Source organism: Acipenser ruthenus, chromosome 1 (assembly GCF_902713425.1).
Source record: "Acipenser ruthenus chromosome 1, fAciRut3.2 maternal haplotype, whole genome shotgun sequence".
NCBI lineage: Eukaryota > Metazoa > Chordata > Actinopteri > Acipenseriformes > Acipenseridae > Acipenser > Acipenser ruthenus.
Window position 1 is genome coordinate 8168895 of NC_081189.1, and position 25356 is coordinate 8194250.

At 39.7% G+C, this 25356-nt stretch overlaps 2 protein-coding genes across 6 annotated transcripts; one reads left to right on the top strand and one right to left on the bottom strand.

Moving 5' to 3' along the window:
* Positions 1–15: 15 nt before the first annotated feature.
* LOC131698674 (beta-hexosaminidase subunit beta-like) lies at positions 16–13033 on the top strand. 2 transcript variants are annotated; one of them, XM_058991822.1, is made up of 14 exons: positions 16–345; positions 3237–3388; positions 4038–4103; positions 4441–4487; positions 4877–4987; positions 5615–5716; positions 5872–6004; positions 6615–6795; positions 7080–7166; positions 7325–7397; positions 10190–10370; positions 11457–11547; positions 11968–12072; positions 12615–13033. In XM_058991822.1, exons 1-14 carry the CDS (start codon positions 104–106, stop codon positions 12676–12678), a joined length of 1635 nt encoding a protein of 544 aa, XP_058847805.1. In that variant the 5' UTR covers positions 16–103; the 3' UTR covers positions 12679–13033. The 2 variants fall into 2 exon arrangements, with proteins under 2 accessions (XP_058847805.1, XP_058847869.1); XM_058991886.1 differs by lacking the exon at positions 10190–10370 and adding an exon at positions 8450–8624 and having other exon boundaries at positions 18–345.
* A 264-nt stretch (positions 13034–13297) lies between these two features.
* On the bottom strand, positions 13298–25223 carry LOC117403734 (ribosome-releasing factor 2, mitochondrial). 4 transcript variants are annotated; one of them, XM_034006096.3, is made up of 21 exons: positions 24961–25221; positions 24777–24860; positions 23922–23994; positions 23746–23794; positions 23454–23551; positions 22773–22898; positions 22233–22321; positions 21916–22004; positions 21497–21557; positions 20754–20939; positions 19499–19579; positions 18972–19120; positions 18190–18330; positions 17887–17986; positions 17010–17193; positions 16477–16553; positions 16157–16295; positions 15623–15808; positions 15137–15252; positions 14356–14538; positions 13298–14259 (listed from the first exon to the last, which is right to left on the bottom strand). In XM_034006096.3, exons 2-21 carry the CDS (start codon positions 24831–24833, stop codon positions 14131–14133), a joined length of 2313 nt encoding a protein of 770 aa, XP_033861987.3. In that variant the 5' UTR covers positions 24834–24860; positions 24961–25221; the 3' UTR covers positions 13298–14130. The 4 variants fall into 4 exon arrangements, 3 of the variants coding, with proteins under 3 accessions (XP_033861987.3, XP_033861988.3, XP_058847516.1); XR_009307698.1 differs by having other exon boundaries at positions 14121–14259; positions 15137–15265; positions 24961–25223; XM_034006097.3 differs by lacking the exons at positions 24777–24860; positions 24961–25221 and adding an exon at positions 24892–24943.
* Between the last annotated feature and the right edge of the window lie 133 nt (positions 25224–25356).

Genomic DNA, 25356 nt, shown 5'->3' on the forward strand with positions numbered 1-25356 from the left:
CACGTTGCTACGTAATACTTCCGTGTTCTCCCAAAGCAGTCAGCAGGCTGTGTCGGTCGTGTGATCGCTCAGCTGACACAGACCGCTTCACGCTGAGCTCAGGATGGCGGTTATCAAGCTCGCTGCCTTGCTTCTTGCCGCTTCTGTTTGTCTGTGTTCCAAGCATAAATCGGAAAAAGTTCCGAAACTTGTGAATTCTCAGTATGGCTCTCTTTGGCCGTTGCCTCAGTCCGCGCAGATCTCTGCTACTGCATTTCAACTGAGCCGTTCCAGTTTCCAAATAGTCCATGCTCCAAAATCATCGGCTGGACCAAGATGCTACCTCTTAGGAGAAGCGTTTCGCAGGTAAGACTGCACGGGTTAACTATAAGCCCTTTCTCTGAATGCAGTTTCACTGTATGTGACTTGTTTATAACTGTGTTAAGCCGTTTGATACTCATGAACTTGGCAGTTTTCAACTCGTTGTATAATTAAATACAAATCAGTTAAGCACCATCTTTCTGTATTTTGTAGAAGTATAAATACTCCGGTAAACATAAATAACATTAATCATACTCATACTTTACGGTTTTTGTTTTATTTCCCTTTAAAAGCTGCCATTTCTGAAAAAAACACGGTCTCAAGCACATTCAAACTGGTAGAAAATAAATAAAAACATTACATTAAATCTAAAACACACATTTTCAGTTTAGTATAGTAACTGAAGAAGACATAACATGTGCAATGTAATTTATTTTTGCTCGTAGTACTTTCTCGTAGTGATCTCAAAACAACGCATCACGGCCAAACCTGTTTTCTGATAGTGCAAAATATGTGGGGTGGGTGTGGTGGGTGAGAAACAGTGCTGCGGCTCCAGCAATGCTGAACATGAACTAGGTCATTTAAAATACGCTAGTACAGTAGTTGGTATAATAGGTAAACAGTTAAAAACTATAGATAATGGGGATATGACATAGATCTGACATATGCTTGTGTGTGTGTCTGTCATTAGACTGCCGTTTGAGCTCATATCTACTGTGTAGGTTGAATATTTTTAGGCTCGGTAGTTTTAACATGTAACAAAAAGTCACAAAGTGGTCATTTGAATATTAATTAAATACTTATTTTATTTATTTTAACCATTGTTGTTTTAAACTACTCAACGGCAACAAATACTATGATACCAAATTATATATTATGCTTTAAATATATCAACTTTATAGAAATGACAAAGTTGCAATTGTGTAACAATTTACACAAGTTTAAATTAGATTAATATATTAATAAATTAAAAATGCTAAACACTTTATTTATATACAAATAATCACATTACCTGCCTTTTCAGTGGCAAATGCACTCTTTACAAATTCTTAACATGTAAAACATTGTTATGATGACTTTTGAACCCTAAACAAACACTATAACACATATTGCAAAACTGGAATAGTTATAATTTCTTAACAGACAAATAAAAACGCTTTTAAAAAGCTATAATATGTTATGTTGCGATACATTATAAACAAAACCCTTGCATTTAAAAATGACACCTAACCATTTTTTTCAGTACAGATTTACTGCACAGACACGTGTCTGTAGGTGCCACGCCTTCTGGGCAGTCCTGACAAATGGGAGAGATGCGTTTTTAGGGGCAGGCTGTTGCATTAAAAGAAAAACTAACTTTCAATTTAAAAACACGTCCAAGCTTAGCGTAAACTTTTTCTTTAATATTTTTTAATTTTTTAATTTTTTTTTTTTTTTTTAATTCAGAAAGCTAAAGTCAGTAGAGTGCAACACTTAAATCCAAGATGGCCGCCGAGAAGGAAAGGGTAGCAGGATTTGGTGCATAAAAAAGCATTTCTACACGTTTTAAATAATTTTTTATATATTTTAATTTTAGATATGTTTAAGTTAGGTAAAAACTGTTAATAATAACCTATTTTTTTGTTTGTTGTTGAAATCTAAAAAAATATGTGGCCACCCAATTGTTTTGGGGGGAAGTGAAGCACACATCACATTTTGTTAGTATGTGCACACCAGATAGTTTTACTTGGAAAAGCAACACATTTTGTTTGTGAACGTAATGTTTTCTGCATTTTTCCTTTGCTATATTATCCTCCATGTCAGCTTTAAATGCTTGGCTTGTATTATTATAAAAGCTGAATACAAAAAAAAACAGTGCTTTAAATGAATACAAAAAAACAGTGCTTTAAGAAGCACTGTTTTTTTGTATTCAGCCGATGAAGGATGAAATATCCTTTTCTTTTTTCTTATTGATCGTTTTGGTACACAGCAGTTTTCCTTTTTCTCAAACTTTATATATATATATATATATATATATATATATATATATATATATATATATATATAATCTATAGGCTGCAAACAATACCCTAAAACTTGATAAAACATAAAAAAGCACAATAGTAAGTTTAACAGCACATAACACTGAAATACAATTATAGATTACAAACAGTACAGTGGAATCCAAGCAGTTGTGCCTAAACAGACAGCCACCCAAACAAAGGGACTTGAACAAAGCTAGGAGGTGCATAAAAACACAGGGCCGATGAGTCGGCAGAAATACAGCACTGCCATGCCAGCGAAAGAGGAAGCTTTATGGTGCTGTTTGCTGTACATAACAGCTCCGGCTTATAAGTAACCTTGTCATCCACCACCCACAGATAATAGAACATTGAGAGACTGGAACTGTGCTGCTTCATACCGTGAGGATTATGAATCCATGGGCATATTTGATATCAATCAAACAAGGCACTCACGAATTATAAACCCGACAAGCTTTCATGGCAACACACACACCACATGGCAGTATGTGCACAGCGCTGCAAGCTCACACACATAAACAACATAGAAATACAACAACAAGAGCAGAGTGCATGTGTGCGTGGTGAAACACAGTGCACTAAACGGGTTCGCTTTCCATAGCAATTACCAACAAAGCAAAGTGCTGCGGATCATGAAACCAGACTGTGTTGCTAAAGATGCCAACAACAGTAGAGAGAATGGGCTGCGGAATATTAAACTGGGTTAAAACACAAGACCCTGCAGCATTGTTGCAGTGGTTCATCCTGTAGATGTATGAAGCCCAGCAGCAGAAAGACTGACGTACTACAGTAGATCTAATATCCCTATGTTTATGAAGTGCTTTCAGTGTATGCAGGTTTTAAACTGAAGCCCCCGTCTTTCCATTGTACGTCTAAGCTGTGTGTCTGTGTCTGCGTCTCTCTCTGCCGCTGCAGGTATTTTGAGTACACCTTCGGATACTCCAAAAGGCTGAACAAAGACAGGAAGCAGTCAGGAGCCGGTGCAGAAGTGTCTGAGCTGCAGGTTTTAATTATGTCCAGTGAGCCGCAGTGTGACGGTTTCCCCAGCGTGAGCTCCGATGAGTCCTGTGAGTACACTGCACACCCAGATTAGTGTTTAACCACGTCCAACCTCACGGCTGCACTACCAAACGTGGTTCTGTTAAACTGTTTTTATCACTTGCTATCTCATTTTATTGTATAGTCTGACTTTGAACCCTCTGTAAACATGATTACGGCTGATTTGCAGGGCAGCAGTGTGGAGTAGTGGTTAGGGCTCTGGACTCTTGACCGGAGGGTCGTGGGTTCAATCCCTGCTGGGGGACACTGCTGCTGTACCCTTGAGCAAGGTGCTTTACCTAGATTATTCCAGTAAAAACCCAACTGTATAAATGGATAATTGTATGTAAAAATAATGTGATATGTTGTAACAATTGTAAGTCGCCCTGGATAAGGGCGTCGGCTAATAAATAAATAAATAATATCAAGTATACTCTGAGGATATAGGCTGTAATAGTGAGTAGTAAGTTAGTCCTACGTGTGAAAAGGCTTGAATCTTGATTTTTGTCTGCACCCCTCCCAATTCCACCGCAATATTTGTGCAGGGTCGCGTTGACTACTTTTCATTGAGGTTAGAAGATAGTTTTCTCCATGCACCACCTAGCTTTCTCTATCGATCAATCAATTGATTGTTGTTTTACAAATAATCAAACATTCTTTCATTTTCTATTTCTGAAGACCAGCTCACCGTGAATCAACCTACAGCTGTTCTGACAGCTCCTAATGTGTGGGGCGCACTGCGAGGTAGGAATCGCTTCTGAACACTGTTGAAGTGGTTGGGTTTCTGCAAAAAACATCTAAAGAGAAATAAATACATGTCATTTTAGATAACTGGTGTGGTGTCCTGAATCCAGCTGTTTGGAAATTATTCTTTCAAACTTTATCTCTTCAAACAGTTTTGGATTTATGTATGGTTTCTGAAGTCATAACACATGTTTGAAAATATAACAAATGTACTTGCAGGAAAGCTTAAAGTAGCTTGTTTCTCTAATCACACAAACAGTGCTTTTTCTTAGTATAGATTCCTTTTTGGAAAATTCTTCTTTCACATGTTTGTGTGTTGGCTGCTGTTTCCTTGTAGGACTGGAGACATTCAGCCAGCTGGTGTATAAAGATGAATATGGGACGGTATGTTTGTGAATTAAAAGCTTATTGTCCTTCCAATTCTGCTTGGCCATGATAAAAAAAGGTGTTAATATAGCAGTCCTAAAACAGAGACAGTCCCACCAGAATTGTGTCTTTCTAAACACTACACTTCACTTATTTCCTACAATTCATGTAGCTGGCTGATACCAGTGAGTCTGTACGGTAAATGCCTCTTAATGTAATCATGTTCATATACTTTCATTTAGATCACATACGGTAGCAATTGTTTCAATAAAGTGGTAGATTTTGTACTGGGTCTGTAAAGCAAAGAAAATTGAATCTTAGATCCTAACTGGCTTCAGATTCCAGTCCACACTGCTGAAACGAAATGCTTCTCTGCCTTGATTTACTCATTGTTGTTGTCTTAACAGCTTTATATCAACAAGTCTGAGATCAAAGATTTCCCCAGGTTCAACCATCGAGGGATTTTGCTGGATTCATCTCGGCATTTCCTGCCTCTTAAAGTCATTCTAGCAAACTTGGTGAGTGAAGAATGTGGCACAGCTCAAATAGAAGACTATGTCATCTTTACATTGTCAAAGCAGTTTCTTTCTTAGAATGATCATTTATTAATGTTCAAACTCCCTTGCCCTTCACCTAGTTCCAGCATTTTCCAGCTAAATTAGTCTTAAGCCTGTAGGTCGTTCAAGGGAAAATAGTTGACCTTAACTAGTTCCAAGCAGATGTAGTGTGGGGCTAATAGCTCATACCACTGGACCCAGTTTAGTAAGCTTAAACATTATAATTAGCTGGAATAGGTACAGGGCCCTGCCTTTCATAATCTGGTCCTTTTTCATCTCAATACATTAACAATCCCATAATAACCCCCCAGACCCCCACCACACCCCCCCACACATTCACACGCACTCTCACACACACACACACATATATATTCAGTCCCTGTAGTAAGAGGGCAGGACATCCTTGCAAACAAGGTGTTGTATCTCTAGAGACTTATCCTGTTTACATTTCTTTGTAAAAATAAACTGTTTCACTTTCATGAGACAGCTGCTTTCTTACAGCAAACGAAAGCAGCTGAGCCTCTTTAATGAGATGTGGGAGTGTTGTTGTCTTTCAGTTTGACTGACCCTTTTGTTTTTTGTCTGCAGGATGCCATGGCCATGAACAAGTATAATGTCTTTCACTGGCACATTGTGGATGATCAGTCCTTCCCTTATCAGAGCTCCCTTTTCCCAGAACTGAGTAAAGAGGTTTGTGAAGCTCTTCTGTACAGAGGAACAGATTTTCCACTTTTCCACCCTGAGGATAACTTGTCATCAGTAATCGGCTGAGCCACAGGCTTTATGTTTGCAGAGTCCAGCTCTTGTTTTTTTTACTTTGCGTTTCTGACTCTTTGCTATTGCAGGGCTCGTATCATCCATACACCCACGTCTACACTCCCGCTGATGTGAAGATGGTGATTGAATACGCTAGGATGAGAGGAATCCGTGTCATCTCTGAGTTTGACACTCCTGGACACACACAGTCCTGGGGTTTGGGTGAGTTTAGGAGTCTGAAACACCATCACATGGGGTCCGTGGTCTGATTACATTCCTGTAAATACTGATCTGAAAATGGTAATATTTGCAACACTCACTCAATATTCATAATAGATTTATTTGACTAATAAATGTTGAAAACTGAAGAAGTTTTGATTTTGGTTCACATTGTAGCATTGAATTTTAAGACTAAATGTTTTCCTAAAAATAAAAACATTACATTTCAGCAGATCATCAAGATTCAATTGAATAGATCCCGGTGTGTAATTAAAAATGTCCAAGTAAAACACTTTGCTTTTTAACTTTCACTTTCATCCTCACCGGGGTTGGGGTCAATTCCTGTTTTTCAATTCCAATTGCTTTTTAAAGTCAATTCCAATTCCAACTGGAATTGATTTTTTTAGAGACATAGTAATTGTTGTGATTTGTTCAACTGCTTTCATTTGAAACCAGTGTAATTGACTTCAATTGCAGTAATTTGCCACTGTGTGTGAGAAGCTCATTTGAACAGAATGCTGCTAATTGCAGTTTTGATCAGCGATGTGTTGGAATTGATTCAAAGGGAATGGGAATGGGTTTGGGATTTATCCACACCCTGCTCCTCACACAGGTCAGAAAGGCCTCCTGACTCCCTGTTACTCCGGAGAGAAACCTTCTGGCACCTTCGGGCCTGTGAACCCCATCCTGAACAGCACCTACGACTTCATGACACAGTTCTTCAAGGAGGTTAGCTCTGTCTTTCCTGATGCCTACATCCACCTTGGAGGAGATGAGGTGGATTTCAGCTGCTGGTGAGAGATCTCTACTGTTTATGATTGACTTTTTCACATTTCTTACTTTGTAAACCTCCTTTTCAAGAATGCAGTTCTGTATGAATGAAAATAATACGAGAATACATACCAAGTGATGATAATCAAACAATAACAAAAAAGAGACAGCTAGATGTACATCGATAACATGCTTAGCTCACAACATAGCAAACCTAATTCCCAAAACAGGAATGTCCACTTTGCACACTTACTGTTTCCAATGAACCCCAGTTTTACTTGCTTTTCCTTTTCTGTGTGTTTTCTAGGAAATCAAATCCCGATATACAGAAATTTATGGAACAACAAGGCTTTGGCACAGATTACAGCAAATTAGAGTCTTATTATATCCAGAGGTAAGACACACACATGCAGTTCATTATCCTGTCAAACTTTTAGTTTTTGGAGTCTATTGACATATAGTTAACATTGTGTACCGTTATATTTTTGGGGACTGGCTTCAGTGTTTTTTTTCCCTTCGCATTATAAAAACTGTTCTGTCTTCTGATCCTAGGATTCTGGATATTGTTACTGGCACTAAAAAGGGCTACATGATTTGGCAGGAGGTATTTGACAATGGAGTGAAGGTAAACCTGCTCAAGCTGCATAAGAGAACCAATAAATGGCATAGAATGATAGTTTTAATTGTGTTCTTCCTTTTTTATTATTAATATGCAAGTGTAGTTTACTGAATTTAATTTATCAAATGTGTTTCAGTTAAGTACGGTGTCATTTCAATGCTGCTGTATTGACAGACACGTAAGACCTCTCATTTGCAAAACGTATTCCAAAATCGTGTTCCTGCAGTTTATTTAAGCTGCCATTGTGCTGCAGAGTCCCAGGTATAAGGACCCTACCTGAGCCTCGCACTGTATTTGCTGCACATAGGACTTAATGAATGCTGCTTGGGAAGTGAATGTGTAGTGTTATAGGAATAAAAAAATAGACTTCCAAACAGACAGTCTGAAAATGTGACGAGGAACTTTCAAGAATGTTCTGCTATTGAGAGGTAAGACTAGGATTATTGCTGCTGTTGGTTAAATGCCCTGCTTGCTGTTCTATCATTTGGCTGCATGTTCATGCATGTGCCTTTACTAAATCCACTAACAAAGACAGATCCATGCCCATCCTATTGTGTTTTATTATCGTTTTAAAAATGGTAACGATAATATAGTCTGATCTGATTTTGATACACTAATTAACCTAGGACACCTTTTTTAGTTTTTGTTAATTCTAAAAATGAATGGTTGATAGGGGTTGTAGGTATGTTACAGCATAGACAATATGTTTGGTTGACTGGTAGTGAAGAGAGAAAAGGATGCGCAATAGGGAGATGCCTGGTTATCAATCCTCACTCAGACCCTGAAACACTGCTTGACAATAAAGTGTAAGAGCTTTCAAATTGAATTCACACACAACACCACAAACGCCAAATGTGCTGTGGCAAGTAAAGAACAGAAGAGCACATCAGTTGCCCTTGTGTGGTGGATTTGCACATCCACTTTATGCTGTGTTCAGATGCACAGACAGCAGACTGCTTTGGGGGCTTTGCTCAGTGTTAAGATACTTTAAATGTCACCAGGGCTATTCTGCTGCTTTTTATAAATCTAAATACTGCCTGCATTGTAAATCTTTCCAGCTAAAGCCAGACACAGTAGTTGAAGTTTGGAAGGGGAATGCTCTTGAAGAAGAACTGCACAACGTAACGTCAGCTGGGTACACCACGATCCTGTCTGCACCGTGGTACCTGGATTACATTAGCTACGGACAGGACTGGCAGAAGTACTACAAAGTTGAACCTCTCAGTTTTAAGGGTTAGTTCTCTTTCTTTAAAGCCCAGTAATTTGACCTTGGCACAATGTGGTCCTTGTTTCAGTACAGAAGGGACGTTCAAGGATTGTTCACTCTTCTCCTTCAGAGTACACATGCACGCACGCACGCACACGCTTACTTTAACGATAACTTTGTTAAAGCATGGATTAGAAAACAAATGTTAAAATGATTAACTGATGAGTTTGTCAGTATCATTTTTTTAAGTGCAATACAACATTAGAACAATCTGAATCATAATTTGGGGATTTAACTCAACTTCCACTTTAAATGTCGAACCATTTCAACTGAAGCAGGTTTAGTGGTCAATTCTAAATGCACTGAGGTACCAATATGTGTATCTGTGCCCATTTCAGTTACTTTTCATTATAATAAGTAAATTAATCTATTTGATTTTATTAGTCCTAGTAAGATGGTCTTTCTGTCGGGTTACTTTATTGCTGACAGGTGGGACACAATGCTTGTCTATTTGCCAAAACCACTGCTTGTCATCATTTATTTGCATTGAAAGAATTCAACCTCATTGTATAATGTTTGAACAGTATGGAAGCAGCTGGTTTCAGATTACAAGCTGATGATTTTCAGCTTGTTGTTTTCAGCTTGTTGTTTTCCAAGGTGAATACAGTTGTGAGTCAACAGAAAGGTGCCATTCTAAACAAAGAGAAATGGCTTGACCCCATTCCCTTGTGGTATAGCCCACACGCAGTGTTTGCATCAGTAAGGTTTTTTTGCAGTTGGTTTTGACAGAAAGATCTCTTGACTTGCCCATTATCAGGCAGTGAGTCAGGGGCTGAGCTCCGATTCAAACCTAGGATCTCCTGGCTTTCAGTTCTTTGCGTTAACTACACAACCACGCTCCAGGGTAGTATGAAAGTGTGTTTAATAAAGATCAGCTAGGCCGCTAAACATCATGAGAATGAGAGATCCATGAGTGGTGGAATGCATTGTTTCCAGGCTTCTCCGTAGACGACATAAGAGCAAAGCAAAGTGTGCCACTGTCTGATTTGCAGCAGCCATTACAGGAGGGGAATATTTTTTTTATTTATTTTTTGCTAATCCAGTAATCATTGCCAATACTACCATATGCATGATTCTATGTATTTTTGTCTGCATGGCATACTCAACCCTTTCAGAAACTTTTTGATTAAGTTAGGTGCAATAAAAAAAAAATCTTTACAAGCTTCTGTACCATGAAAGCGTTGTTGAACCTTTCATTTCTGATGAGTTCTGTTCATTTTGAAACCTCTCTGAAGATACAACATGTTGATCTGCAGGCTCTAGTGCCCCAATGCTCTAGGCACGGTTCAGAGGAGATACTTAACAAAGAAAGAGTGTGGTTTTCTAATAGGGGTAGACTAACACAGAGAGGAGAGCTGCTCTGTACTGTTGTACAGATGGAAGAAAATGGAAACAGCAAAGAAGCTAATAAAGAATAGGAACCTCAGGGAGTACACCTTTTAAATACAGGTAGTTTTATATCTTTAATATTTTGTGGCTATGTAATTGTCCCATGAGTGTATAATTTGAGCTGTCCAATCTGTGTCCCTAGTTAAAGTTAGACACTCTCATCCATGTGTGGAAGGGCAGCGAGGAGCAGTACAAGGCAGAGATGGCAGCTGTAACAGCAGCCGGGTTTCAAGCCCTACTCTCCACCCCCTGGTACCTGAACCGCATCTCATACGGACAGGACTGGCAGCAGGGCTACAAAGCTGACCCGCACAGTTTCAACGGTGTGTGAGATTTTACTCCTTGCAAAGCTGTCCTTGACCCCTCACTGCTGCACATTTAGCACCATCTGAAATTTGAAAACGCTTCATTGCAAGATAAGGCTGTAAGAAATGAAGTCACATAGACAAACGGTTCCACTAGTACCTTCTTAGGTGTCCTGTTTATTGCACTGGAGCAACACAGCTTGTGCTAAGTGGTTCTGACTGGAAGGACTCTCTCCTCTCCTCTCCTCCCCCTCTTTCTCTCTGAGAACGACAAAATGGAGGAGAGTTCAGTAGTGTTTCACCCTCAGACTTATAAGCCTGAAATGTACTGGAAATAAAAAAAAAGTGACTACTAATCTACAAGGGGAGCATAAACAGGTGTTTAAAAATAGGCATTTAAGTGGAAGTTTTTAGAGTTAAGAACCCTTTACTTTTTAAAATGGCGTTAACCCAACCTATTGCACATGTACATATACTGTCTAATGACAGAAAACTAAATACAGATTTGGTCAGTGGATATCGCACATCCAGTACAACCTGTGAGTTGCGGCTGTTCTGTACTTTACGTGTGATCTCTGTCTGCTCATACTTATTTCTTGTGGTTAATGCATTCACCAGTGCCTTCTCTAAAAGAACGGTAAAAAGAACCCCTAAGGCGGGCTGGGTTTTATTGCCTTCATTAGTAGATAGTTTTCAGTTTTATGTAGACGTCATGCTTTGCACGTGCCCGGTGGGTATCTGCATGTAGTAAAGATGCAGAACAGTCGGGGAGGAAGCAGGCGCTACATGTGGCTTGAAATAAACAAGAACACAGCTTTGTGACAGTATATAATATTACAGTAACACAGTGTAAAGTTCATTATTCATGTGGAAACAAGAGGATGTCCATTGCAAGAGCACCTCACCCACTTGCTGCTCTGTCTCAAGTGACATTTCTGTCTCTTCTCACCATCTTTACTATACCCAGAAAACCACTGGCCATGTGCAAAGCATGACTGGACCCTGGCATAGATAGCTGGCAAGCTCAACTTGCACGATTAGCCTTGACAGGAGTCAGGAACTCACTAAATGACCGACTGTTCACCTCTCCTTATTGAACCACAGGAACTGACGCACAGAAGAAGCTTGTGATTGGTGGAGAGGCTTGTCTTTGGGGAGAATTTGTGGATGCAACAAATCTCACTCCAAGACTCTGGTAATGGGGCATTACGTCTTCTGTTTACAAAATAAAGGCTTAATGTGCAATCAAGTTGCAGACCAGATCATGCTGATTCCCAGTCGGGTTTTGGTGCAAGTTTTTGGGCTAAGATCTGGAATTGGGCTTTGCAAACTTGCTGTATGTATGCATGGCATGAAATCTGAGTGGGGAAATAGTGCTTCATGATTTAAGTTTCACAACTTTCAAGTACATTAGCTGTATGAAGAGAAAAACTGAATAAGCAACCAACATGGATCAGTTCATTAGGTGATGTTTATTCAGGTTTTACTGTATTTTATATCTTTTGCCACGGTTTAACAGTGTGAACTCCTTGTCGCATAGAAGCATGACCAGTGTGTCTCTGAGAGGCACATTCGTTGCAAAGCATTATTGAAACCCTTTTCTTCCTCCTCCCAGGCCTCGTGCCAGTGCTGTAGCTGAGAGGCTGTGGAGCCGCAAAGACGTGAGAGACACTGACGATGCCTACAGTCGCCTGAGCCAGCACCGCTGCCGCATGGTTCAGTAAGTGTTGCTGTGCATTTCACATTTCATATACAGTACACCCTCACTATAACACCCTTCATTATAACAAACCTGGCTCTTGGACCCCAAATAAAAATATATAAAAAAGATCATATAAACTGTCAACATCGCGGCCTGTACGCACTGGATGCCACCTCCGCAGTGAAGTCAACTCTTGTTAAATAAAAAGCGTGCCCTGTGTAACTGCATCCGAAACAAAAATAATGTTATGTTGCAACAAAGCTGGAAACTATCCAGTATATCTCACCTGATCTGTATTGCCACCCTTTACTAGCTCTCACATATTCCTATATAAAACAGATGGAAGACTCCCCGTCGCATAGCAGTTTGATCCATTCCTAGTTTTACTGTGTTTAATAAGACACACCTGCTCTTGTTACATATACACACTGTGGCTAATCAAGCTGGTAGTACAACCTGGCAGTGATTGGTTTATTCCTTCATGTTGGAGAAAACTTTTTTTTTAGGTCTAGCTTAGAAATATGTGGTCATAAAACGTTGATGTTTTTGTGTTTTTACAGGCGTGGAATACCTGCTGAGCCCCTCTATGTAGGGCACTGTGATTATGAATACGGAGGCCTATGATGAGTGAAAACACACACACACACACACCTTGAGAGAATGTACAGGACTTCAAAAGGAAGACGGCGCAAATCAATAATGGGAACTTTCAATCAAGGACAGCATGTGTCTCTTTTTTTTTTTTTATAAATGGCGTTGTAATAAATACTGTCAAGCACTCGTGTAAGAGAATGTTATTCAGCTTTGTAATGATTGTTTACACTTTTTTACATACAAATTTAAGATGTCTTTACACCTCGTATTGTCTTGGTGGTCCCGGGTTAAAAGTATGGTTGATACGTGGAATGATGACCACTTTAAATACATTCTTATGATCTGACTAAAAATATATTCTGAAAATAAAGTAAATTCAATCTGGCATGTCTGATATTACCTTTGTATTGTTTTATATGGTGGGCAGTGCTTCACACAGGAGACCGAGTTCGCTACAGCATCACAAACTGGGCATTGACAATATCACAGTGCCTTTGTGTCAGACAGTAACCTGTGCCAAGGATGGGGGTACCAAGACTCATTTGAAGCAATTTGATAACTGTTTTATAAAAAAATGTTTGGGTTGGGTGATTTTATCCACAATATTGGAAGATAACTTTATCAGCAAAAAATAAAATCAAGACAGAGATTTATGTGTTTATATCTGTTTTCATAGAAATATGCTGTTCCATGTTTATTTAGTACATTGTGATACTGTACCTTACAGGTACTTCATAGTTGCTGCTTTTCTCTGCACTTGCTCATGCAGTTTGAACGCTTTAGTTGTTTTGTTTTCATTTCTGCTGTTTTGATGTTGCTGATCAGTGTTCCATTCAGTTACAGTACCAACAGAATGATTTTTCAGGGCTATCACTGGTCTTACAATTCCAGACATCTGCAAGTACGAACAATCTCATCTTTCAATTGAGGAGACCCATGAGGTAGTGTCTGTTTGTATACAGTTACGTAATAAATAAATATCAATCTGCTCCCCAATTGGCTGAACCAACCTCAAGCACTGTATAACTTTCTGGATACTACAGTAGTGATACTGAACTACACTTGCATGATGATTTTTTAAGTTTGTATTTTTTTTTTTTTTTTTTTTACAAAAAAAGATTTTACATATTCTTAACACTTGTGTCTTCATGCTTACTGAAAAGTACTCAGTTGTTGGGCACAGCACTGATTTGATGTGCAAAGTGTTTAAATTGCAAAGTCATTGTTTTCTAATATCAGCACTCCATCACAGTCTTGTCTTGCCCATCATGACTGAAACTGATTGCAACAGAAAGATTTCGTTCGGCAGCAATAGTTTTGTTTAAGTTTTTTTTTTTTTTTATAACAAAATTCACACGGAAGCCGAGGAATTTTTTTGAACAGGCGTGTCTGCTTCAAGCTTCTCCCAGGATGGGAAACAGGTACAGTCTGTACAGGGCAAAAAATCTTCATGGTCCCATTATCCCTGTATTCTTGATCTCATTATGCCAGTCCCGTCATCCTGCTGACAAGTGTGTTTTGATCCTGTAGATTCATTGTCTCATAACTGGACAGCGCCAGCGTGAAAGTGGCTGTTCCAGAGGTTAAAGTGCGGAGAACAGTTGAGTATCCCTGCAAAGTAAAATGCAAGAGTCACATTAAATGTTATATATACACTATGCAATACCTGGCACGGCTTGCATTTGAAGCTGTCATTGAGGAGCTCACCATCATGTCTGCTAGTGGAACAGATGCCAGCACCACTTTGCTGTCTTGTCGGCTCTGGATTTCATGAATGCTGCCCCTCCTCTGTGCCAGGTCTCCCAGCACAGTGCCCAGGTGCTCTTCACTCACTGTGATCTCCAGGCTCATGAGTGGCTCCAGGACCTGGCTCCCTGCTTGCTTTAGAGCCTGTGTGTATGAAAGCAGCAATCCATTACATACTGCCACCAACAGACAGACTGCAACCTTCCTGACAACATCATTCCAGGATGAGCTGCAATACATGGTGTACATAGTGACTTCTGTTCTCCATAAGCTACTACTACTACTACTACTAATAATAATAATAATAATAATAATAATAGACAGGAATAAAAATATTTTTACAATTTGATTAAACTATGTGCAGAACCAGTGCCAACTTTTTTATATAGTTTGAATTAGTTTTGCTCTTCAATTTAAATAAATTGATATACAAGTTTAAACCAGTGTAGTTTTCTTTTCTCTCCATAGGGGTGCTCATTCATTCACTGTATTCTGTACAGTGAGTTTCAGTTTTAAAGTGAAACTGTTCGCATGAGAAATCTGCCAATGTCTTGTGTTCTCATACAGTAATAACATTATGCTGTAAACACAGAATGCTTTTTGTTGAATCTTTTTTCTTCTTAATTTTAGTTTTAGGTACTTATAAATAATAACCCACATGGCATGCATAATTCCAGGTATAGTATACTGGACACAACACCAAGTTCTGTACATAAAACTATTTCTATTAAGGAGCTCTTACCTTTTGCATGCAGCGGGAGATGCAGGCGGAGACCATTGGCATGGATGTTCCTGCTCGTACGTGCACTGACTGGACTGAGACGACCACATCCTGCATAGGGAATCCCAGCAGGGGGCCTGGAAACACAGCCTGTTACAAGCACTAAGAGGTGGACTTACTATCCAATTTCACTATCTTGTATTGAAAAATAAATAACAGTGCACTTAGATATATAAAAGGTGTACAGTATTCATTGATTATTCAATGCTTTGAATAATCTTTCCTTTTCTGCAATAGAAGTCTACAGTTATATTTCCTTATCTTCAGTGTTGAAAGAGCTCATTATCCAGGATCCATCATTCATTTTTACCACATACATGAGATCTCACAATCTCCTGCTTGTATCATTAGCTTTCAACATTGACAATGTAAGTTGAGCAATGTCCTTTATTACAACACAATGGGCCTGTACATATTAACTGCAGGCCACCCAAATGCTTCCGTTACCTTGGAGATAAGAGCTGTGTATTCCGTTCTCCACAGCGTCCTTCACGTCCTGGGCAAGCTGCTCTGCAGTGTCCGAGTAGCTGATGACTGGGAGCAAGGCTGACCCCTCCTCCCCCTCACAGGGGCTCACTGCCAGCTCCACACTGACCAAGTGTCTCTTATCCCCGATCGTCCTGTCCAGTGTATCTGCGCAGGAACAGAGATGCTCTTTAACTTTCTTCACTTGTCTTCAGCGTGGTCCTCAAAGCTGTGCCAGGGAGACCGGAGTGTTGTGCGCGCAACGGCAGCCGAGGTGCAATGCTGCAATAATGATGCAGTACAAGAGGAACAGCAGCCACTGCGGTCTTTGAAATATATCTACTCCATATCTATCCCAAATGGTAACAATAAAAATGAACAACCAAAGGACCTTCACCAGAAGAAAAGGGGACTCTGTGATATGAGTAAGACAAGGTGAGAAATGAATTGCAATACCCTGGTTAGCACTCCTTTAATTGCTCATCACAAGACAGTCACACTTGAGTATTGCTTTACCTGCAGCGGTGCTGGAGTTCAGGATGGTTTCCCGGTAAGACACCTGCAGAGGTCCCAGCTGAGTCTCAATCCCATATTCCCTTCGGATTCGATCATGGATGATCTCAATGTGCAGCTCTCCCATTCCGCACAATATAGTCTAAAACAACACCAAAGCAAATACAGCAAACTCTAAACTGGGTCATTCTTACAGTAAGTCGCGGAAAACACCTTCTGAGTACAGTAGTGTACTTTCTAGAAAACTGTCTCCATTGCCCTTCTGATGGCTGTGGTTTAGCATTAATTATTAGCATTGTGTTAGTATTGAATGCGACACTCACCTGCCCTGAGTTTGGATCAGTCTTGACAATCAGGCTGGGGTCTTCCCTCTGCAAGCTGTTCAGGGCATGGTCCAAGTCTTTTCAGAAACCAAAACAAAATTATAGGAATACAATCTAGAATCATAGATTCTGATTCTGTCAAACTGTTGAGTTATTGTTATGTATCCACCTTTTATTGTACTGTATTCTTAACAAATTCAATACAAAACAATACTACAGCATAGTTTAAGAATAACACATTACTTTCAATACAAAACAGTACTACAGCAGTTTAGGAATAACACATTTCTTTCCTCACAATAATTTCTGTTGCAGACCTGTTGTACACAGTAGTTTTTATTCCCAGTTTTGCTTAATTCAGCTTCTCTCTTGAGTAAAGGCATTTTCTCATGATTAAGGCCCTAGAAGAAATATCTACTTGCCTTGAGTTTATTTTAATTACGTTTTTAAATACATGTTGTATGCTAAGGAACACGCATGATACTAAATAAACACAAAATTGATAGGCATCAGATCCAGACACACTAACGCACCTGCTTGTTTGGCCATTGAAGGCGGCTCGATAGTGCAGAAGAAGACAGGCTGTGGGATCTCAACCCCTGCCAGCACCAGGCTCTCTTGGGCAGACCCTCGCTTCTTCCCATCATCCTTCCCTGCCCGACGGGCAACAGCGGCCGCAGAAGATTTGGAAGAAACAACAGTGTCCCCGGTGGCAGTCTAGGGGATCGTGTGCACATGTAAAACTGGCTCCAATCCTGCGCCACTTGGAAGTACATTGTGGTGGCTGCACAATCAGATGCCATGTGCGGACAGTGCTAGCAACTTCACTGTGCAAATGCTTTGTGCAACAAGCTATGCTACAAAAGGTGAGTCTCACTAAGAAATGAGCTTGAACCGGCTGAGATTGTAATTGGAACCACTGGAAGTCCATGTATATGTCAGTATATACATGCAGTACCACTGGAAGTCCATGTATATTTCAGTATATACATGCAGTACCACATACAATCACACAGCATAGCTTGAGCATTCTTTAAAAGGATTCTGACAGGAAAGTTCTGAGAAAGATGGGCCCTAAGACATTGTGATCAAGAAGGGGCCTTTGCTTTTCAAGGACAGATTTAGAAGGCCTTGATGCAGAATACATACGTAGAATCCATGCCCAGTGGTGATTGAAAACTAAATATCCCATCACCATGAACATTTGGGTGTAAATATTACATTATCATGCATTAATAAATGGTTTAAAAAACACCTAAATATGAAGCTTTAAAGGTTATAAAAATGATGAAACTCTTAAAATACTGTAACTTAACTACAGCCTGTTGTAAGTATTAAAGGTTTATCAATTTAAAGTGATTAAAATGACATGTGTAGATCATCCATGTGTGTAACTATTCATTGACTTGCCTGCTTCAGCCCGACAGTGAGGGCAATGTTTCCAGCAGTCAAGGAAGGGATCTCTATTTGCTGGTCAGCAAACGGGAGCAAGAGGCGACTTATCCTCTCCCTGCACGGGTTCAACAAAGAAATCAACCAACACAGCAATATCAAACGTGTAGTGTCTTCATGAAAACAAAGCAGACCGTCCACTGACTTCAAATGCAGTGAATGCACAGAATGCTCTTCTACAGAATGATTAAACATCCAGACACCAAGGAATTACATGCTTCATTACTGCGGGCGCTGTGTACAGAAGAGGTGCGTACGTACGTGGTGTTCCTGTTGATATTATAGACGGAAGACTGGGGCTTCATGGTCCCAGAGTAGATGCGCACAAACACCAGAGGCCCACGCTGTTTATCATGAATGACTTTGAAAGCCAGGGCACACAGATCATCTCCGTACCACTGCCTGCAGGACAAAACAGAACTTGCTCAACTGTGTACAGTCAATATGACCACTCATTGGTCTTCACTACACAGTGTAGAGCAAGGTACTTTTACACAGGAAATATATATGCAAGGTTATATCAGACTGGTCACTATAGAAAGGTGGTCCTTCCATACAGATACATTACTGTCAGTCACTATTGGTATGTGAAACAGTTTACTGTCTTATTATTATTATTATTATTTATTTCTTAGCAGACGCCCTTATCCAGGGCGACTTACAATTGTTACAAGATATCACATTATACATTATTTCACATTATACAGATATCACATTATTTTACATACAATTACCCATTTATACAGTTGGGTTTTTACTGGAGCAATCTAGGTAAAGTACCTTGCTCAAGGGTACAACAGCAGTGTCCCCCACTGGGGATTGAACCCACAACCCTCCGGTCAAGAGTCCAGAGCCCTAACCACTACTCCACACTGCTGCCTGTCTTGTACTGTACAACTGAAAAATACTACACAATATCAGCAATGATACAATATAACGGTATGTGAATATGTAAAAACATGCTGCGTGTGCAATAACCCATCAACCGTGATATGGAAAAGCACGTCTCATTGCTTCATTCTACCTTGCTTATGGATACTTACAACAGCTCATGGTGGCGTTCGTTGGGAGCCGGCAGGTACATTGTGATGGCATCCAGTAACGGCTGGACTCCTTTGTTCTTCAGAGCACTTCCACAGAACACAGGCACAGCCGTACGAGCCAATGTGACCCGGCGAATAGCAGCATGCAGCTGTGTACAAGGGAAGCACCACAGGCTCAGTCCATCAGGAGATCACTTGATTAGTCTAGCTTAACATCACTCCGGTTTAGGGTACAGATTGAGTCACACACACATTTAAAAGTGAACTCCTGACCGCACTGCAGCATAGAACTAATTAGAGGCTGTACATACGGTGCGTTTAAACAAAGTGAACAGGGCAAGCTGCATACAAAGATAGACAAACAGGGCATAGTTAACCAGGGAAGCAGACCTGCCCTTTACACTTTGACACACAATTATATTAACTCTGGGCTTCTTTTGAAACTCTTTCAAAGTCATTTTCCAGTTTATAATACTTAACTATATTTAAGTCCGCCTCCTACTGTTATGACTTGGAATGACACTTACTTTCACAGAGGGCAATGCATCCAAATTCTCATTGAATTCCCCCAGAACTAACTCTGCAAATTCGTCATCCAGGTCAGCTATCTGTAGATATTAAAAGAAGAATGCAATTAATTATTGTTTAATCGCTTCAGAGGGCCATTCCATAAGTCATCACTGGCTATGTTTATAATGACTTCTGGCACCCTGAAAGGAACATTCTTTTCTAGAATTTTGATTTCATCATACAGTCATCGTACTAAACTTTTCTACATTTTACAAATGCAGAGAGAGAAGGCCAGTTTTGTAAGATTGGCATTGTTCCATGGGTTAAAATCTGTCAAATATAAGGGTCAAATTGAAGACTCTCCATCTTACCGACACAGAAGTACACTTCCTTATCTCCTGTAATCCTACTGCAAGTCCTGTGTTCAGTGATACTTCTCACAGAACTTCAGAACAAACAACACAGAGCTATGTCAGTGCTTCCCCACACCAGTGTCAAAAGTACATTATTAGGAATTTCGCAATAGATGGCTAGTGCATTTCACCAAGCCTTGATTTTTGCAACATCGTACCACACACAAAAGGAAATCAAAAAGTTTTGTTAAAAAGATGAAGTTGGTTCCTTCATGCTTTTCCACCCACATAAAAAACAACAAGACAGGAAAACTAAATTAAAGGTCAAAGCCACCCACACCTAAGCACTGAATATGACACTGGCACAAACATAACCACTGAGTTAACACCTACACAGGATTTACTGTTCCAGGGGGGGGGGGGGGGGATCAAGTAAGACTTGTTTTTAAATGATCATTGTGATATTGTAGAGATTGACTGACAGAAACATGATTATTTTTGCCAATAACACAAGGAGGGATAATATATATTTTTTATAATAAACAATCAAGACTAAACAAATGCTTGATTCTATCACAATAATCAGTTATTGTTGTTGGCTAATTCTGTGTCAAATGGACGGATGGGTGAGCAAAAAGAGCTGAAACATTTCATAGGGATCACCATGAAGCTGGAAATTTCATCAGGTACCAAACATTACAACTTCTGTGAATCTCCCATAGTAGGGAAGCTTGGGTCATTTGCAGGCCTAAACAAATACATTAAAAACATATATTAACACTTTGTGGAAACTGTAGAACCAAAAACATGGTTATTTCTAAATTCTGAAAGCTGTATATATATATATATATATATATATATATATATATATATATATATATAAATGTATGCATATTAAATATTTACTTTGAAACTTTACTTGTTCTATTAGGGCACTTCTTGCATCTCTGGCTTCTTTCACCAAGTCAGGATCATCGGCAGTGGTCAGGGGACTCCTCTCAAACACTCTCCCATCATCACGGCTTGATTTGGGGCTCCAAGTGAGCTTTTCATTGGTAACTAGATCCACCAGCCCTTCGAAGGCTTTGCCAGTTCCAATGGGTATCTGTGGGATCACAAACATTAGTACACACTTTCAAACCACAGTATGTGGCACACTGATCTCGGCCACAGAGCTGCGTTTGATTTCCTGTCTTGGCTAGTTTAACTTACAATATATGAGTCCACGATTAACTCTTACTACAGGGAGATACCCCTTGGGCACACAGTTATAGAGCTGGCTCCATTAACCTTACTGGCAAGGAGGCGAGGAACAAGAGCAATGTACAGTAAGACCGCCAAAACTACACGACTGTACTGTAGTTTTTAATCATACATGCTCTGCTAAAATGTGTTCGGCGCTGTGAGAGGCCCTGGTCTTGAAAGGCGCTATACACGTGCAATAATGTTGTTGTATTTTCCACTGTATTGCTGTGTGATGTAAGTTACCGCAAGTGTCTCCTTTCAAATTGTTGCATTTGTAATACATTACAGTTCAATTTACTACCTAGAACTCAATCACACTAATTATTCTGGGGCTCAAACTTTGACCGAGAGGAAAGTCACAATTAGTTTCTTCAGCTTTTACAGCTGTTTTAACTAAACAGTTTCATGGCTTAGTACCTGTAGAGGGAGAGGCTTGACCTTTAGTTTCTGTCTGATGCTCTCAATTGAATACACGAAACTAAAAAATAAATAAAAAAAACAGGTCACAAGACAGAACTGTTTATCACACGCATCACCGATAGAGCTCATATCTTATCATATTACAAACCGCTGTAAATCCCTCAATCAGGAATTGTGCTTTACAGAGACAACACACAGCAGACATTAAGGCTGTAAATTACCCCTTCGCTTCTATTGATTCTACTGACTCCGCACATTTTCAGTTACTGACTTTACTGTTGTTTGTTTGATAAAATAAGATTACAATAACAGGGGTGTGGAACCATTATTACAACTTTCATAGAACAAGAAAAGCACCCCACCTGATCCTCCAGCCAAGATTTCAATATGAAAACTTTCCACGTGTGTTCTGTTACCTGGCTCCAGGCTTGTCCATTTTGTTAAGGAAGCAGATGCGTGGGACATGATGCTTGTCTGCTTGACGCCAAACGGTCAGTGTCTGTGCCTGCAGGAGAAAACAAACATTACAAAGTGATGTCACAATTCTGCACCTTTAGGTGGTTTGTAGCCCTCTGTCCTGGTGTGTATTTCGAGATCAACCAGTGCTGGCGTTCAACAAAGGTATGCACGGGATAATTGCAAAGCACGGCAAAGTGCAAAATAACATACCAAGTAAAACTGTTTATATTAATCCTATTGAAATACAACAGCAGAAGATATAGCAACTTCTTACCTCCACACCAGCTGAAGCATCAAAAACAGCTACAGCACCGTCCAGCACTCGAAGTGCCCGTTCAACTTCAACTGTGAAATCCACATGACCTGACAAAAAAAAAAGACAAACTAGAGTCAGAAGTGTTTTTCAGTACAGGGTAGATTTGATTTTTGTTGCACAGCTTTTCCTCTATTCTTCTGGGTATATTGAACACACGCTTGAGGTATGCCGAAGGTGATACTGCCTTCTGTTTCAACAGCAATGGACAGCGTGGAGATCTGAGCCTGATTCGGGACTCAATATCTTTCTGATCAGCGCTGTGGGCTGGCTGTGGCAGAATATTGAGTGTTTCACATGGCGAGTCTGACAGCTGTGAACTGCAGTACATGGCACCACTTATACCTTGTGCGAGATCGTTATGCTCACCAGACAAGCTCTACCGGAGAGGGTGTCTCAATTGCTCATGTACTCTGTAAGGGTGTGGGGGTTTTAATCTGTTTATACAATATTCATGGTTTGATGAATGACTCTGAATCCATATTCAAGCTCAGTTAGTACCTGGTGTGTCAATCAGATTAATCCTGTGGTCGTTCCAGTCGAAGGTGACAGCAGCTGACTGAATGGTAATCCCCCGCTCTCTCTCCTGCGCCATGAAATCTGTCACAGTGTCGCCATCATCAACATCTGGAGGAAACCAAAAACGTGTTAGCGTCCTTTCATTTACTGCACCTTTACCTCTAATATAAATCCAAGCACTTAATAAAAAGCTCAACTATTGAAAATGGTATCACTAGAATATTAGGACATTTTAGGTTACAGTCCTATTGTGTTTTACAAACAAGTTTTCAATATTCCTACACATGGAGGGAAGTTTAGACAGTTTTTTATATCTATATATTAAACGAATATCTTGCTCATGGAATTTGATATATTGGCGGCACTGGAGACTGCTGGCCTCTCTCTTTATACACAGAACAGGAATAGCATAACAAGTGGCAATGCTAGCACCCCCACACTGCCAAGCGGGCACGCCTCAAGCCATCCCAAAAGGAGCAGTTCAGAGTCAATGCATAAGGTGACAAGTGCCAACTGTACAGAATCGTGTGATGTGGACTCTACTCTCCACTGAAGGCTCACTCGTGACTCTGACACAGGAATGAACTGCCCCCATGACAGCTCTTGTTTTGAACATCGAGATCACACGACTCTTTCATAAGCCAGTAATAAACAGGAGGTCACCTCCGAGCGCCCGGGTGTATCCTGAGTAATAAAGCATTCTCTCTGTCGTCGTGGTCTTTCCTGCGTCAATGTGAGCCATGATACCAATATTGCGGATTCTGTGGAACAAACAAAAGTTTGTTGAAGAAATACAACTTCAGCTATAAGTAACATATTACAGGTGTCAGGGCCATACAAATGAGGTCACTATTAACTACATCAACAGCATACAGGATAGAATATCACAACAAAATAATGCTCAGCGTAGTACTGTGTAAAAGTACACCAAGAACAACATCCATGCTGTACTTACTTGGCTATGTCTGGACTGACGACCGTTCTTGCAGACTTGACGTGATCCCCTGTAAATTTAAGAAATGATGATTACAGCAATCGTTGCAATAATTGTACACAATACACAAGTGATGTACAGTACTGTCTAGTGCATGTACTCTGCGTTTTCTAAAGCAGTACTTATTGTAGAATTACCTGGAAAAGAACTGTAATTTATTTTCTCTAGAAATCTCCATCTGGACCAAGTTCCCGTCCTGGCCTTCCAGCACTGTGTGCATTTCAATAAAAGTGAAGAGAAAATGATTATAAAATAATGTAGGTAAAACAAGTATGTTATTAACATAAATCCCCCGCCATCGCTGTAGATACAAAATCAGAGCTATCAGGATCACAAAAAAAGTAAATCCCTATGACTTCCATGCTCTGTTTGTACTGTACAAGTAGGGCTTGAAATTTTCAGGTTTTATGTTTGATCACATGATATCCCTTTAAACTTATGAGCCATTTATTTTTTCTAATTAACTCAGAAAAAGCTGTTAATTACAAAACAATGTCACTTGTTTTTACCTTAATAGCTTGACTGAGCCTGATTCTGTTTTGCTTAATTTTTATTTCAAACAGCCGTGACAAATTACATTAATTGCTCATCGCTGATCCTAATTGCATTTCATTCTTGCAGTCACCTAGTTTATCGTTGTGCTTTTGTTATTAGTACTCGTTTAACAGAATTGTCCTGACATATTTTCTTTTCAGCATAAAATACCTAGTACGGAATGTACACTGATAGCAAGCCCATCATTTAAAATGTCCTTGATTTGTAGCAAAGAAAAAAATTCTTAAACCTAGTCTTTAATTAGGAGTTTTCTCTTTATTAGGGTGCAGAGAAACTGGTAATTAACATTTAAAGGGAGGCTGTATGTACAGAACTAGCCTTGCCACTATACTGCTAACCCTGGGGACATGAGCCCTAACAGGGCATAATAAACGTGTACAGATTTTAATCTCAGGTGTCAGAGTCACACATTATAATACTTTGTTGAGTGACCTTACCCCAGAATGGATGCTGGTTGACCTGCAGACCTTTTCTATCGCTAACCTCAGCAGCATTTCAGCTTCTCTTTAAATGAAGTCCCTCTGGGAATGAAAAAATGTTTAAAGAGCTTACATGAAAGAAGGATGCAGGATCAAGTCATAGCTCAGAGCTGTTGTCTTACTGAGCTCCAGTTTTTCTTACCTGTACAGTATTCCGACTAGAAACTAGTCGTCGACCTAAATCATCCGGTCAGGTTATTTTTATTTATTTATTTATTTATTAATTACGATTTCGATATTGTACCTAAATTATGATGTTTAAAATTCCTGAATGATCCTATTTCATAAAAGCGATGATCCTTATAATTTATTCTCCATCCATGTTATCCATGATACTTAATGATAATGTACTTCTCCCATTTCTAACTATGACACCTATCCAACATGTACTGTAGAAAGTGTTTCTGAAAAACGCATCCTCCAAATCCTGTACCACAAGCAAAAGAAGTTCCGCTTACAAACAGGAATATTGTGAATACAGCGAAAAACACATTTAGCAAACTACGTTTAGGGGAATAGTTACTTTTACTGTTAGTAG

Excerpts from the sequence above, each read along its gene's own strand:
- LOC131698674 (XM_058991822.1), top strand. The coding sequence starts at position 104 with ATGGCGGTTATCAAGCTCGCTGCCTTGCTTCTTGCCGCTTCTGTTTGT. Across the intron at positions 3,389-4,037 it reads CGTGAGCTCCGATGAGTCCT|ACCAGCTCACCGTGAATCAA; the intron begins GTGAGTACACTG and ends CTATTTCTGAAG. Across the intron at positions 5,717-5,871 it reads TCCCAGAACTGAGTAAAGAG|GGCTCGTATCATCCATACAC; the intron begins GTTTGTGAAGCT and ends TTGCTATTGCAG.
- LOC117403734 (XM_034006096.3), bottom strand. The coding sequence starts at position 24,833 with ATGCTGCTGAGGTTAGCGATAGAAAAGGTCTGCAGGTCAACCAGCATC. Across the intron at positions 22,322-22,772 it reads TAATCTGATTGACACACCAG|GTCATGTGGATTTCACAGTT; the intron begins GTACTAACTGAG and ends TTTTTTTGTCAG. Across the intron at positions 21,558-21,915 it reads ATGGACAAGCCTGGAGCCAG|TTTCGTGTATTCAATTGAGA; the intron begins GTAACAGAACAC and ends TTTATTTTTTAG.